Below are 13,549 nucleotides of genomic sequence, written 5' to 3'. Positions count from 1 at the left end.
TGAATATCACATTACTATCCCAGCCCTGTGTGGCCATGTTGTCTCTTGCAGCAGCTGCTGCACAGCAGTGTCTGGACCACAGCACTGGCGCTGTTGGGGAGTGAGTTGGAAATGTATACTTCCAGGCCTACCGGTGAATCAGAACTTATACTTTAATGAGAACTTGTGACTGATTCGAAGTTAATGGCTTGAGAAACCCTGCCCAAGAATATTAGTGTTTAGTGAGGTGTTAAAAGGTGCAAAAAGCCAACCATACTTACATGTAAGTTCGAAAAGCAGTGAGTCAAACTTAGAGATTTTGCAAGTGTCCAGCGTTTCCCAGTGTTCAGTATGCTAAGGTGCATTGTAAATCTTCACGAGCATGGTGTCTGTGCAGTATTCTGTGGGCCAGTCATCCTCATCCCAGTGTGGGAGGCACATTTTCAGGTCTGACTTTACTTGTTTATTAATTTTTGAAGCACTGGGAGTTGAACCCAGAGCCCTATGCATGCTAGGCTAGTGCTCAACCACTGAGCTACAACCCCGTCTTTCAAGTCAGTTTTGTAAAATGTGGTGGAGGTAACATTGTTCAGAAGGGTAGACCGGTACCATTTAAATACATTGTCTGCTGTAGTTCTTCTGCACTAAATGCAATGTGTGAAATTGTGTTTTTTTTATAATAAAGGTTAAAATTTCATAACTCATAACTGAAGTTTACAGAGTAAAGTTGATGTGTGAAAGTTCAAGTAAACAGCAAGCCATCTTCCTTCTATTCTAATTAGATTATGCTAAAAAGTTTGTGCCTCCAAGAAAGTACTTTTTAACAATCTGTGTGCTTAGTTTTTGCTATTAAAATTTCCAAGTTATTAAATGTGTTATCATCTATAGAAAAAGTAACACTTGAGTAGTTTTACTATGTGAGCTCTGGGAAGAGAGACTGAGAATTTTAGCTTTTTTTAAAAAAAAATCCTTAGCACTCATGGATTGATTAAACTTCAAATATAGCATTTTACAAAGGTAAAAGTAGATGCATTAATTAATGTGATTTTTTAATTGCTTTGTACTCTGTAACTGCTATTCCATGTGGCTTACATAAATGAATAATAGTGCTATACTCCTTTGACTAGCTGCCTGCCATTTTTTTCCCTTTTAATGGTGTCCTAATAGAGCTTTGCTTTTTCCTGTTCTGTTTTGGTAAATTCTCTTATTAACTTGCGCCCCCAAAATACACAATGGAAAATAGAGGCCCTTATGGGGATTAATATGGGGAGAACGCCTTTCTTTTCATATCAGGACTTTTGGTAGTATTGCATTGGGGCTTGGGCACAATTGTGGGCCAGGGTTACTCCTGAATCCAAAGGTCTTCTCTTCCCAGGTATCTGGAACCCATAACTCTTAGAGGTAAGGACCTGAGACTTACACAGACAGACTTTTAGGTGGGATGGATGATCTCCTTTCCCTGAAATTTGCAGGTTTCTGGAGAGGACAACTCTCTGGTAAAACCTCAAAAATTCAGTAAAAGGAATCTATCTGCTTGCACTCCATGCAGGTGACAAGCCTGTCTGTCTTCTCCATTTTCAAGTCCCCACTTCCAACACTCCACAATTGGCAGTGGAAGATCTCTGGGCCAACCTATGTATGTACATATGTATATACTTTCAAATCCTCTTATGGACTCCTCAGGCAACATCATTTCTGCCCTGTGGAAGGAGTTTTGGTGCCATTGGTGAATCCTTCATTCTTTCCTTTTTCTGGTCAGCAATGACCACCCTGATTTCACATACCAGAGTCCTCTCAATTCTGAAAGTGGTACTCCAGGGTGGAGGGGAGTCCTATCATCCTGGAGAGTTGCATCCTCGCTTGTGGTCCCTCTGAGTCTGGAATGTTCCAGTAGAGCAGGCAACCTGATTTGTCCCTCTGCATGTTTTGGGCCCCTTCTCTCTCAATGGGACACCTTGAGGAAACTTAAGGTACCAGAAATTCTCAGTGTTTGGAGTCTTTTTTTTTTCTTTTTTTGAGGGTTGCACTCAGTCACTGGAGGTCCTTCTGCTTAGACCAAATGTTGATATCAGAACTCACACCTCAGTCCCCCACAGATGTCTAGGTTGAACCTCCGTTCTTGGTGGGGCATGAGACTTGGGGTGCTGGAAAGCCCCTCTCCCACCCGTTGATCCTGCCAGACTCACCCCTGGGCTGCATTCTCTAGCACTGGGCTAAATTTGAACCTCAAACACCGAAAAAAAAAAAAAAGCCAAATCTTTCTTTGTATATTGACATGGCCAGCTTACAAACTGCTAGATTAACATGATCCCCAGCTCTTTTCTTCTCCACCTGCCACGCTGCACATTCCCCTGGTCTTTTCTTTCCCTCCTAGCATTGTCTGTGTTTTCTGTCTACCTCAAATAGTACTGTTTGTCAGTAGTCAGAAGAGGCCTATGATCTGTTTTTATGGAGACCTTCTTCATGTTGAATACTCTACACAGGTACAACAGATCCTAGTTTGATTCTAGTTCCTAAGAACTCGCTTTCCTTTGGAAAAACCTCACAGATTGGCTTTGCTATTCTACTCTCTGCCCTGAGGGAAACGCTTTTACTCTCCTCAGACTTCTTTTTCCTTTTTGTGCTGCTGGTTAAAGTCCAGGCAGATTCACAAGTTTTCCCTTTGTCTCATGTAGCTCTCCAGGTTATCAGAAATTAGTACAAGTCTTTCTAGTTTGGGAGAGCCCCTCAAACTGGTTTTACTGCTTCAGTCTCTGGAGAGCCAAACAAAAAGTTCCCCTTTGTTTATTCTGTGTTCATATGTTGTATTTAACATGGCTTTATATTCCATCTGAAAGCCCTCTGGAAAATCCCTGTGCTCACAGACTGGGTGGGAGGAGGCGTAGAAGTGATGCAGCCATGGCAGGGGGGCCTCATGGCTCCTACAGCAGCCCAGTCCCACAGCAGCCATCTCCACCCTGATGGAAGTAGGAGGGCAGGCATGAGGGCCACACCATCTTATTACCAGCTGGGGAAAATTGTAATTAATCTGTGGGAGTACTCTAATTAATATGAGGATACTCTAAATTAGTACACCTGTTTTTGTGTGTTTTGAACATTTTTATTAGTATATATTCGTTGTATGGAGGGTTTCATTGTGACATTTCCATATGTGCTTACAATCTAACTTGGTTAGGTTCATCTCCACCATCATTCTCCCTCATCTCCCTCCTCCTACTTGAAATGATTTCAACAGGTTTCCTTCTATTTTCATACAAGCACATAAAGTACACTGACCTTATTTACCCTCCTCACCCTCTCTATTCCCTCTCCACCATCTTCTACTACCCTCCCTCTAACAGGAACTGCTTTACATTCCTGTCCTTCATTATTTAAGTGTATAGTCATGGCTTAAAGGGGTTTTGCCATGGCATTTTACCTGTGAATATATTGTACTTTAATCAGATTAACCCTCTCTATTACTCTTCCTTACCCTTTCCCCCTACCCTTATGATTCAACAGCTTTCAGTACGTTTTGTATGCCCTCTTCCTACACAGATGCAATGTATTTCTGTATTATCCACACTCTATCATTCTCTTTTCCTCTCCTTAGTTCCCTCAAAAGTCCCAACATTACAAATGTATTATATATACATATATAGGTAGATATGGTCATGTATTTGTGCTTATTTATTTTTTGAATATTTCTTCCACATATGAGTGAAAACATGCAACCTTTGTCTTTATGAGCCTGGCTTACTTTGCTAAAATGATCATTCCCAGTCCCATCCATTTACCTGCAAATGCCATGATTTTATTCTTCATTGCTGAATAATACTCCTGTGTGTGTGTGTGTGTGTGTGTGTGTGTGTGTGTGTGTGTACACGTATCACATTTTAAAAATGTATTCATCAGTTGTAGGGCATGTGGGTAGTTTCCATAGCTTGGTTACTATGAATAGTGCTGCTGTAAACATGGGTGTGCCAGTGTCTTTAGTGTATCCTGACTTACATTCCCTCAGATATACGCCCAGGAGTGGTATCTCTGGATTGTTTGGTTGTTTTTAGTTTTTTTGAGGAACCTTCATACTTCTTTCCATAGTGGTTGTGCAAATTTACATTCTCATCAACAGTGCTTAAGGGTTCCCTTTCCTTGCATCCTGACCAACATTTGTTGTTGTGTTCTTGATGATAGCTATTCTAACTGGAATGAGATGAAATGTTAATGTGGTTTGATTTGCATTTCCTTTGTGGCCAGGGATGTTGAATATTTCTTCATGTGGTTTTTTTTTTTTTTAAATTTATATTTCTTCCTTTGAAAAATTTTGTTCTGTTCGTTTGCCCCTTTCTTCATTGGGCCATTGATTGATTTTGATTTTTGGGGAGTTTAGTTTTATGACCTCTCTGTAAATTCTGGTTATAAATCCTTTGTCAGATGGATAACTGACAAAGATTTTCTCCCATTCTGTGGTCTGCCTCTTCAGTCTGGTTACTCTTTGCTTTGTTGTGCAGAAGCTTTTTAGTTTGATGTTTGTCCCATTTATTGATCCTTTCTATTAATTGCTGATCTCTTGGAGTTGTATTCAGGAAGTTATTGCCTGTGCCCATATGTTCCATTGTTTTCCCCATTTCCTGTATTAGTATCAAAGTTTTAGGTCTTACAATAAGGTCTTTGATCTACTTTGACTTGCTATTAGTACAAAGTGAAAAACAGGGATGTAGTTTCAGTCTTCTACATGCAGATACTGGTTTTCCCAGCAACATTTGTTGAAGAGGTTATATTTTCTCCACCATATATTTTGGGCTCCTTTGTCAAACTCACATGATTGTAGCTGTGTGATGTATCCCTGGGTCTTGTATTCTATTCCATTGGTGTTTGTTTCTGCTTTTGTGCCAGTATCATGCTGTTTTTATTGCTATGGCTTTGTAATATTGTTTGAATCAAGTATTGTAATACCTCCAGCGCTGCTTTTTTTGCTTTGTCTATTCAAGATTTTTTGTGTTTCTATATGAAGTTTGAGATTGATGTTTCTATCTCTGTGAAGAAGTCATTGGAATTTTGATGGGGATTGCATTGAACATATAGCTTGCTTTTGGTAATATAGCCATTTTTACAATATTGATTCTACTGACCCATGAGCAAAGGAGATCTTTCCATCTTCTGATGTTTTCTTTTTTCAGTGATTTATAGTTTTCATCGTAGAGGTCTTTCACTATCTTCATTAAATTTATTCCTAGATACTTTATCGAGGGGAGACTATTGTGAATGGGATTGTTTTCCTGATTTTGTTCTGAGTCTGTTCATTATTGGTGAGAAAAGCTACTGATTTTTGTACATTGATTTTGTATCCTGCTACTTTGCTGAAAGTGTTTATGATGTCTAATAGTTTTATGGTGGAGTTTTCTTTTGTTTTTGGCAGTACTGGAGTATGAACTCAGGGCCTGACACTTACTAGGTGGTGTTCTATCACTTGAATCACCCTGCCAGCCCTTTTTTGTGCTGGGTATTTTCAAGATAGGGTCTCGTGAATGAGTTGCCAGGGGATGCCTTTGAACTGCAATCTTCCTGATCTCTGACTCCTGAATTGCTACGATTATAGGTGTGAGCCACTGGCACCTGGCTTTTAGTGGAGTTTTTAGGATTTTTTAGGTATAAGATCATATCATTGAATAAGGATAATTCAACTTCTTCTTTTCCAATTTAATTCCTTTTCTTTCTTGCAGTTTTATTGCTCTGGCTAGGAATTCTAAAACTATATTGAATAAGAATGGGGAGAGTGGACACCCTTGTCTTCTTGACTATAGAGGAAATGGTTTCGGTTTTTCCCCATTTAGTATGATGGTGGCTATAGGTTTGTTATAGATATGTATACATATTATATATGTATATATTATGTAGCACATATGTATGTTATATATAAACAATATATACACATCTATGTATGTTATCTGTATCTATATATCTATGTACATCTTGTTAATAAAGGATATACGTGTGTATATATATGTATATATATATATATATATATATATATATATATATATATATATATCCTTTATTATTTTGAGGTACATTCGATTTATTCCTAGGTTCTTCAAAGCTTTTATCATGAAGGTTGTTGAGTTTTGTTTTTTTTTGTTTTATTTTTTTTTCTTTTATTATTCATATGTGCATACAAGGCTTGGTTCATTTCTCCCCCCTGCCCCCACCCCCTCCCTTACCACCCACTCTGCCCCCTCCCTCTCCCCCCTACCCCCTCAATACCCAGCAGAAACTATTTTGCCCTTATTTCTAATTTTGTTGAAGAGAGAGTATAAGCAATAACAGGAAGGAACAAGGGTTTTTGCTGGTTGAGATAAGGTTAGCTATACAGGGCATTGACTCACATTGATTTCCTGTGCGTGGGTGTTACCTTCTAGGTTAATTCTTTTTGATCTCACCTTTTCTCTAGTTCCTGGTCCCCTTTTCCTATTGGCCTCAGTTGCTTTTAAGGTATCTGCTTTAGTTTCTCTGCATTGAGGGCAACAAATGCTAGCTAATTTTTTAGGTGTCTTACCTATCCTCACCCCTCCCTTGTGTGCTCTTGCTTTTGTCATTGTTGTGTTTGCCCTTGATCTAATGTCCACATATGAGGGAGAACATACGATTTTTGGTCTTTTGGGCCAGGCTAACCTCACTCAGAATGATGTTCTCCAATTCCATCCATTTACCAGCAAATGATAACATTTCATTCTTCTTTATGGCTGCATAAAATTCCATTGTGTATAGATACCACATTTTCTTAATCCATTCGTCAGTGGTGGGGCATCTTGGCTGTTTCCATAACTTGGCTATTGTGAATAGTGCTGCAATAAACATGGGTGTGCAGGTGCCTCTGGAGTAACCTGTGGTCCTTTTGGTTTTAAAGCTTGTTTTTCTGATAGGGTCTCATTTGCCTCTCAAGTGGCTAAGGTTACATGCATGTGCCGCCATGCCTGGATGGGACAGTCATATTTTAATTTTCTTGTTGAGGTTAGAGTTCTAGAAGTTGTTTACCTATTGTTACACTTTGTTATTTTATTGGAGTGTTTATGCATTTTTATTGATTAAAGTTATTTATACATAAAATACTGCTTCTCTGTCATAGGTATTTTTCCAACATTATATATTCATTCTGATGAGTTGATTTTCCTCTCATTTAAAATTTTAACTACCCGTTCAGAGTCTTTCTAGGGTTAGTAGAGTAAGGATATCATTTGACGAATAGTCTTTCCTTTATCTTTATCTTCTAAGGTCTTAATACAATTCTGTTTCTCTTTCTTTTTCTGTCACTGTCTTCTTCCTAACAATTTTCACAAATGCACTTCATATGGCTGTATGCTTTGTGATACTTTTCAGCATCTTGTTGAGAAAAGCCTTCAGTCACCAGGTCAGGCCCATGGCATGTGTTGTTGTAATGCTCTCCACTTTATTTTAAAATTCAAAGCTGAGCCCCACAGGTTCTTTTAGTCAAGCAGCTGGCTTCTGCACTTGAGTTTTCCTGAGTCCAGATCTCATGCTCTTTAGCCCACATTATGCTGCCACTCTGGTTTTCATGAGCTTCACTGTCACTCAATAAAAAATCTGTTTTTCTTTTTAAGCCTTTCCCCCTTAAATGGTTTGTATTTTTGTTGGTATTTATCAATGAAAAATTTTTTCTAGACATATTATATGAAAATTATGGAGTTTTCAATCTTTGCATTTATGCAGTTACTTTATTGGGCATCCAAAAAAAAAAATAAAAAGAAAGAGAAAGCTGCAGTTGTCTTTTTAGCATGTTTTTAGACTTGACACAAATGCTAAATCTAGACTGCTTAAGAAGCTTATTTTAAAGTAAAACTTAATAATCATCTATATATATAAAACTATATTTTTAAACTATAGTTAAATCACTTGTGAAATTGTATTCTCTTTGCACTTACACACTGTTTTCATTTTTCTCTGTCATTCTTGTCAAGGAGGTTGAGATCTGTTTCCTTCTTCCATTGCCTTGAGTCATCATAGTTCCTTCTGAGTTGGGGTAAGGAACATATTATCCTGTTCATAAAACTTTAGAGAGCTTTAAAGTAAGTAATAGTAGATTTTTTAGAAAGTATAAACCAGTTCTCATTTGTGTTCATTAATAGTTGCTTTGAGCTCAGAATTAGCAATTTAGATAAAAATGAGAAAGGTGGATGATAAGTGTCAGTGAAGATGTAGGGCAGTTGCAGCTCTCATAGTGATGGAGAATAAATTGGTGCAACCACTTTGGAAAGCCACTTGATAACCTTGTTTTGGTCTATACCATTTTCATTCCCACGAGCAAGATATAAAAATTTTTAGGTTCTCCACATCCTCCCGTCTTTCCCTTTGTCTGTTCTGATCCTGCACAGTGGCATGCCACTGTCACCTCTAATTTGCATTACCATAATGATTATGACATTGAGCATCCTGTCATGAGTTCATTTGACATCTTCTTTGGTGAAGTGTCTGTTTAAATAGTTTATGCATTTTCAGTTTTTCCTTAATATTGAATTTTGAGAGTTATGCATATATTGTGGATTAAAATATTTTCTCCCAGTATGTGATTTATCTTTCTTACAGTGTCCTCCATAGAGAAGTTTCAGTGTTGTTTTCTTTGGGGGGTGGGGGACAGAACTGGGCTTTGAGCTCAGGGCTTTACGTTTGCTGGGCTGTGCTCTACCACTTGAACTACAGCCCTAGTCTTTTTTGCTCTGGTTAATTTGGAGATAGGGTCTCACTTTTTAATCAGGCTGGCCTGGACTGTGATCCTCTTATTTTATACTTCCTGCTGTAGCTGAGATGACAGTTACATACCACCATACCTAGATATTAGTTGAGATGGGGTCTCACTAACTTTTTCTTGGATGATCTTGAGCTGTGATCTTCCTGATCTCAGCCTCCTGTGTAGCTGGGATGACTGGTGTGAGCCACCAACCCTAGCTTTGGATTTTCTTTCAATCTGTTATAATGGTGAATTGTACTGATAGATTTTCGAATGTTGAGTCAGTCTTAGACTCTTGGGATATAACCTACTTGGTCCCAATGTAATATTCTCTTAATTTATTGCTTGATTCCACTTGCTTATGTATTTCATAAAGGAATTTTTGCATTGTTTTTTTAAAGGTGTATTTTCTATAGCTTCCTGTTCATTTACAACTGATTTGGACCTTTCTTATGTCTATAAACATTATAGCTAATCTGCAGCCCTGATACTGGTTTGCAATTTATCCTGGTGATGTTGTTTAATGAAACAAACTTGCAGATCTTGCGTCTACAGTCACTATACCTTTCCACTCTCCTAAAATTTGAAAGTGTTCAGCCCAGGACTCGTGGAAATATGAATGTTTTAGAATCATGAGTGAGTGCATTGGGGTGCGGGCGGCGTGGGAAAGAGAGCTGTTCTGTGGTGCTTACAGCACAGAGCACAAATTAGAATGAGGCATTGCTTGTGGAGAAGGGCTTTCTACTGTGTAGATGCTGAATGTGGGAACAGGTTTGCTTAGTGGTCATCATGATGTTGATTCTGTTTTTCATGCCAGATAATCATCTGGCTTTGGGCATTTAGTTTATGAACTAGGTAACTAGGTAAGCCTGATGCTTCTACATGAATGCATTCTTTTAAAAATTGACATACATTAGTCATACAAGGAGGTTTCATTTTGAAACATCCACAGAATTTATTCTTAAATGGAAGTGCATACATGACTGTATAAAACTTTCCTACTTGGCAATAGAACATTCAGTGTAAAAGGGACATGGTGTGACCAAAAATTCAGGCTTCTTGAGTCTGCCTTGGACACACTGTGTTACTTCTTGGTACTGTGCTCTGTTGAGTACTGTTGGTAACACATATGCCTGCTCTGTAGCCATCTTGCCAACAATAAGATTCCATATTCCTGGCTTACATTTCTTTTCTTTTCTTTTCTTTCTCTCATTCTTTCTCTCTCTTTCTTTGTTTCTTTCTTTTCTTTTCTTTCTTGTCTCTGTCTCTTTCCTATTTGCACATGGATAGAGCATCTGAGATGATTTACAGACTGTCTGTTGAAAAGCATTAATCCTTGTCAATAGCTCTGGCTCTGTGTTTTGTTTTGAATGTTACAGGAGTGCAGGGTTGTGTTTTGTTTGTTAAGACCTCGTGGTGTAGACTAAGAGATGATCTCTGGGTTTGCAGTTTGCTTAGTCAGGTTTAAATGAGATAATACATATGAAAAATTTAGTATGGGGTCTGAAACAAATTAAAAAAAAACTGTAGCAGAAATTTATTTCTTGCCAACTTTTGATTATTATAATCTACTTACTCTGACAGCTGAGACTGTCCTGTATTTTTCATGCTTTCTCAAACATATTTTCAAATATCTTCTACAGGATTTTGTGTCTACAATCATCCGTTTACTTGACAGCCCCTCGACTTTCATCAGAGCGAAGGCCTTCCTGGTGCTTTTATATATCTTGATTCATAACCGTGAGATGTTGTTGCTCAGCTGCCAAGCCAGGTATGGTTGCCCCGAGGCTTCGCCAGAGATTTGAATCTGGTGCCTATTTTGTTAGCAGTTTCACATGCATTTCATACCATTTCTTGGCCTTTATGTATGTAGTATTGGAAACTTTCTCTGAATTTTTCCATAGGTTTAATATTTCTCTAGTAATCCCAGTTTGGAAGTGCAGAGGACACAGAGAAGACACTGAAGCTGAAGTGGGGTGGAAATTCCTGTGGTGCTTTAGATCTGGGCACAGTCCTAGTGGATATTGAAACTGGTGCTGGTTTGTGCTTTGGGAGTCATTTGTGGACCAGTGGTTTGCTTGTGTAGTTGGTCTTTTTGAGATTCTAGAGTGAGTAGCTGATGACCCTAAAAGAACAACCTTGTGAGGTGGAGGGAGGAAAAGTGCAGGGGCAGGAGATTATGGATTCCTAGGCTGCTTGTGCTCTTTTTCTTTCAACTTCTTATAAGAGGAAAGCTATCCTGGATGTTCTGCAAGTCCTTTCCTTTAACATTGTTCTGAATTACTTGGCCATGCTCTGTTGAAGCCCAGAGGATTCCTGAAAGCCTGGCTTAAAATGTCTACTTTCTTCTCTTTCCCTCCCCTTCCCTTCCCTTCCCTCAGGCTAGCCTAGAACTTGAGATCCTCAGGCCTGAGCCTCCTGAGTGCTGGGATCACAGGTATTATTCATGTCTGTTTCTTGATCTAGGTTTTTCCTTGTTAGAGAATACAAACAGAGCCTTCAAAGTGCTGAGGTTGATGTAGGTTAGGGATTGGCAAACTTCCATAAATACCCAGAGTTGATATTTTATGCTTTGTAGGGAGAAGGGCAAAATTATAGATATTTTGTTGATCTTTATATAAAAAGACAGAAAATAAATTTCCATGGATTTTTTATTGATACAAAAAGTATACTGCTAATAATTGTGTACTGCTTTTCCTTCTTTTTATTTTTTGGAACCTAGGTGTACTAATAGAGGGAAATAACATCATGAAGTCAGTTGCAACTGTTAAACTGTTACTGCTGTTCTCTGTGACTTTGTGTACCTTAGCTTTGAAAATGTCTTTTTTTTTGGTAGCAGTGTTTATTTCATAGAATTAAAAAAACCCATGGAGATTTCTAGAAGACTAAAGTAAAATTCTTACGAACACATAAATCAAAATAGCCCTGTGATTCTAGTGTTAAGATCTATAATGTTTTAAAAATTTTTTAGTTTGGTTTTGAATTAGCATTTTCATTATCACATGCAAATGTCTTTTCTCACAGGCAAGTACTGTCAAATTCTAATACCAGTTCATGGACATGATTGTAACCAAGCATATTTTTCACATGGAAGGCGTTTGCTGAATTCTGTTTTTCTTTTAATTTTTTCTTTTTAGCATTTCTTTATATCACAGGTTAATCAACTTTTTAATTAATTAAAGAGTAGAGATTTAATGGGAGAATATATAGAGAGTCTCCCAACAAGCTTCCTTCCTTCTTCTTCTTCTTTTTCTTTTTTTTTTTGTCTTTTTGCAATACTGGGATTTAAACTCAGGGCCCCACTTGAGCATGTGTCCCTGCCTGCCCCACCCCCACGCCCCCACCCAGCAGTCCTTTTGCTTTAGTTTGTTTTCTAGATAGGATCTCACACTAACTTTTGCCTGGAGCTGGCATGGGTCTGTGAATCTTGAAGCTACCCTTCCTGCATAACTGGGATTTTAGGCATGCACTGCCATGCCTGGCTTGTTCTTTTGATCGAGGGTCTCGCTCACTTTGCCTTGGCTAGCTTCAATTCTCCTGTCTCTGCCTCTAGAACAGCTAGGATTGCAGACATGAGCCACTGTGCCTTGCTAGCTTCCTTTTTTTTTTTTTTTTAAAGTCTCCCCGAGGTTTCTGCTTGTGGCCTTTGTTTATTCTCCTTGTCTGTTTTTTGTTCTTTTTATATTGAAAGGTGAATCCTGTCCTCACTAGCCCATTACAGCCAGTAGTAGAAGTATATTCACTTTTAATGGCCTTGTTGCCTTTGCTCTCTTCTTGTGTTTACCATCATTTTCCACAAGGTAAAAATAAAATTTTCTTAATAGATGTCTTCCATCATTTGTTGTACTCAGTCTGATCTCCATGGAATAGCTGGAGGATCTCTACACTGTGAGCCACCTTTTGTTTCTTCTCTACTTAGGAACATGGGTCCTTGCTGTGTCCTGCCTGCCACTAAGCCCTGCCTTCTACAGTCTTCCTTGTGCTAATTGATCCCAACCATGTACTTTTTCCTTGTTCCTCCTTGGAACACACTGGGCCTATCATACTCCCATCAGAGCTTCTCCTAGTTAGTGTCCCGTGTGATGGTGTTTGCCTGGACAGCTTCTTCAGGTCACTCATGTCTCGGTTGGTTACTTCTTTTTTTTTTTTTTTTTTGGAAAATGTTTATTTATTTATTTATTTATTTTTCATTTTTCTTTTATTATTCATATGTGCATACAAGGCTTGGTTCATTTCTCCCCCCTGCCCCCACCCCCTCCCTTACCACCCACTCCACCCCCTCCTGCTTCCCCCCCTCAATACCCAGCAGAAACTATTTTGCCCTTATCTCTAATTTTGTTGTAGAGAGTATAAGCAATAATAGGAAGGAACAAGGGGTTTTGCTGGTTGAGATAAGGATAGCTATACAGGGCATTGACTCACATTGATTTCCTGTGCGTGGGTGTTACCTTCTAGGTTAATTCTTTTTGATCTAACCTTTTCTCTAGTTCCTGGTCCTCTTTTCCTATTGGCCTCAGTTGCTTTAAGGTATCTGCTTTAGTTTCTCTGCATTAAGGGCAACAAATGCTAGCTAGTTTTTTAGGTGTCTTACCTATCCTCACCCCTCCCTTGGTTGGTTACTTCTGAGAGCCATTCTGATTATTCAGTCTAAAATGCTCTGTGTAACCCCAATCTAGAAGATGTTTAACTGGAAAGAACTAAATCTAGTCAAGGCACATACAATACCTGGGGTTTACTGTGACTTCTGAGTCTCTGAATATTTATTTGGCAGTAATAGGAAGCTGTTATCCTGTGGGTCACCTCTGATGTCTTCTGTACTCACTCTCTGGAGCAACACAATGAGCAGGG

At 38.7% G+C, this 13,549-nt stretch overlaps 1 protein-coding gene across 14 annotated transcripts in view; it reads left to right on the top strand.

Annotated features, from left to right (window-relative positions):
- Nucleotides 1–13,549, top strand: part of Ulk4 (unc-51 like kinase 4) — a 548,798-nt gene that overhangs the window by 141,964 nt on the left and 393,285 nt on the right. For all 14 annotated transcript variants that reach the window (XR_012443110.1, XR_012443108.1, XR_012443109.1 and 11 more), the window contains exon 22: nt 10,345–10,472. Coding sequence is in view for 9 of the 14 variants with exons in the window: in XM_074059105.1 (XP_073915206.1) it covers nt 10,345–10,472 (128 nt within the window). In the remaining 5 variants the exon portion in view is untranslated. The remainder of the gene's footprint in view (nt 1–10,344; nt 10,473–13,549) is intronic.

Source organism: Castor canadensis, chromosome 17 (assembly GCF_047511655.1).
Source record: "Castor canadensis chromosome 17, mCasCan1.hap1v2, whole genome shotgun sequence".
NCBI lineage: Eukaryota > Metazoa > Chordata > Mammalia > Rodentia > Castoridae > Castor > Castor canadensis.
The sequence above is the reverse complement of the archived record's forward strand: the minus strand, read 5'-3'. Positions and strand labels throughout refer to the sequence as shown.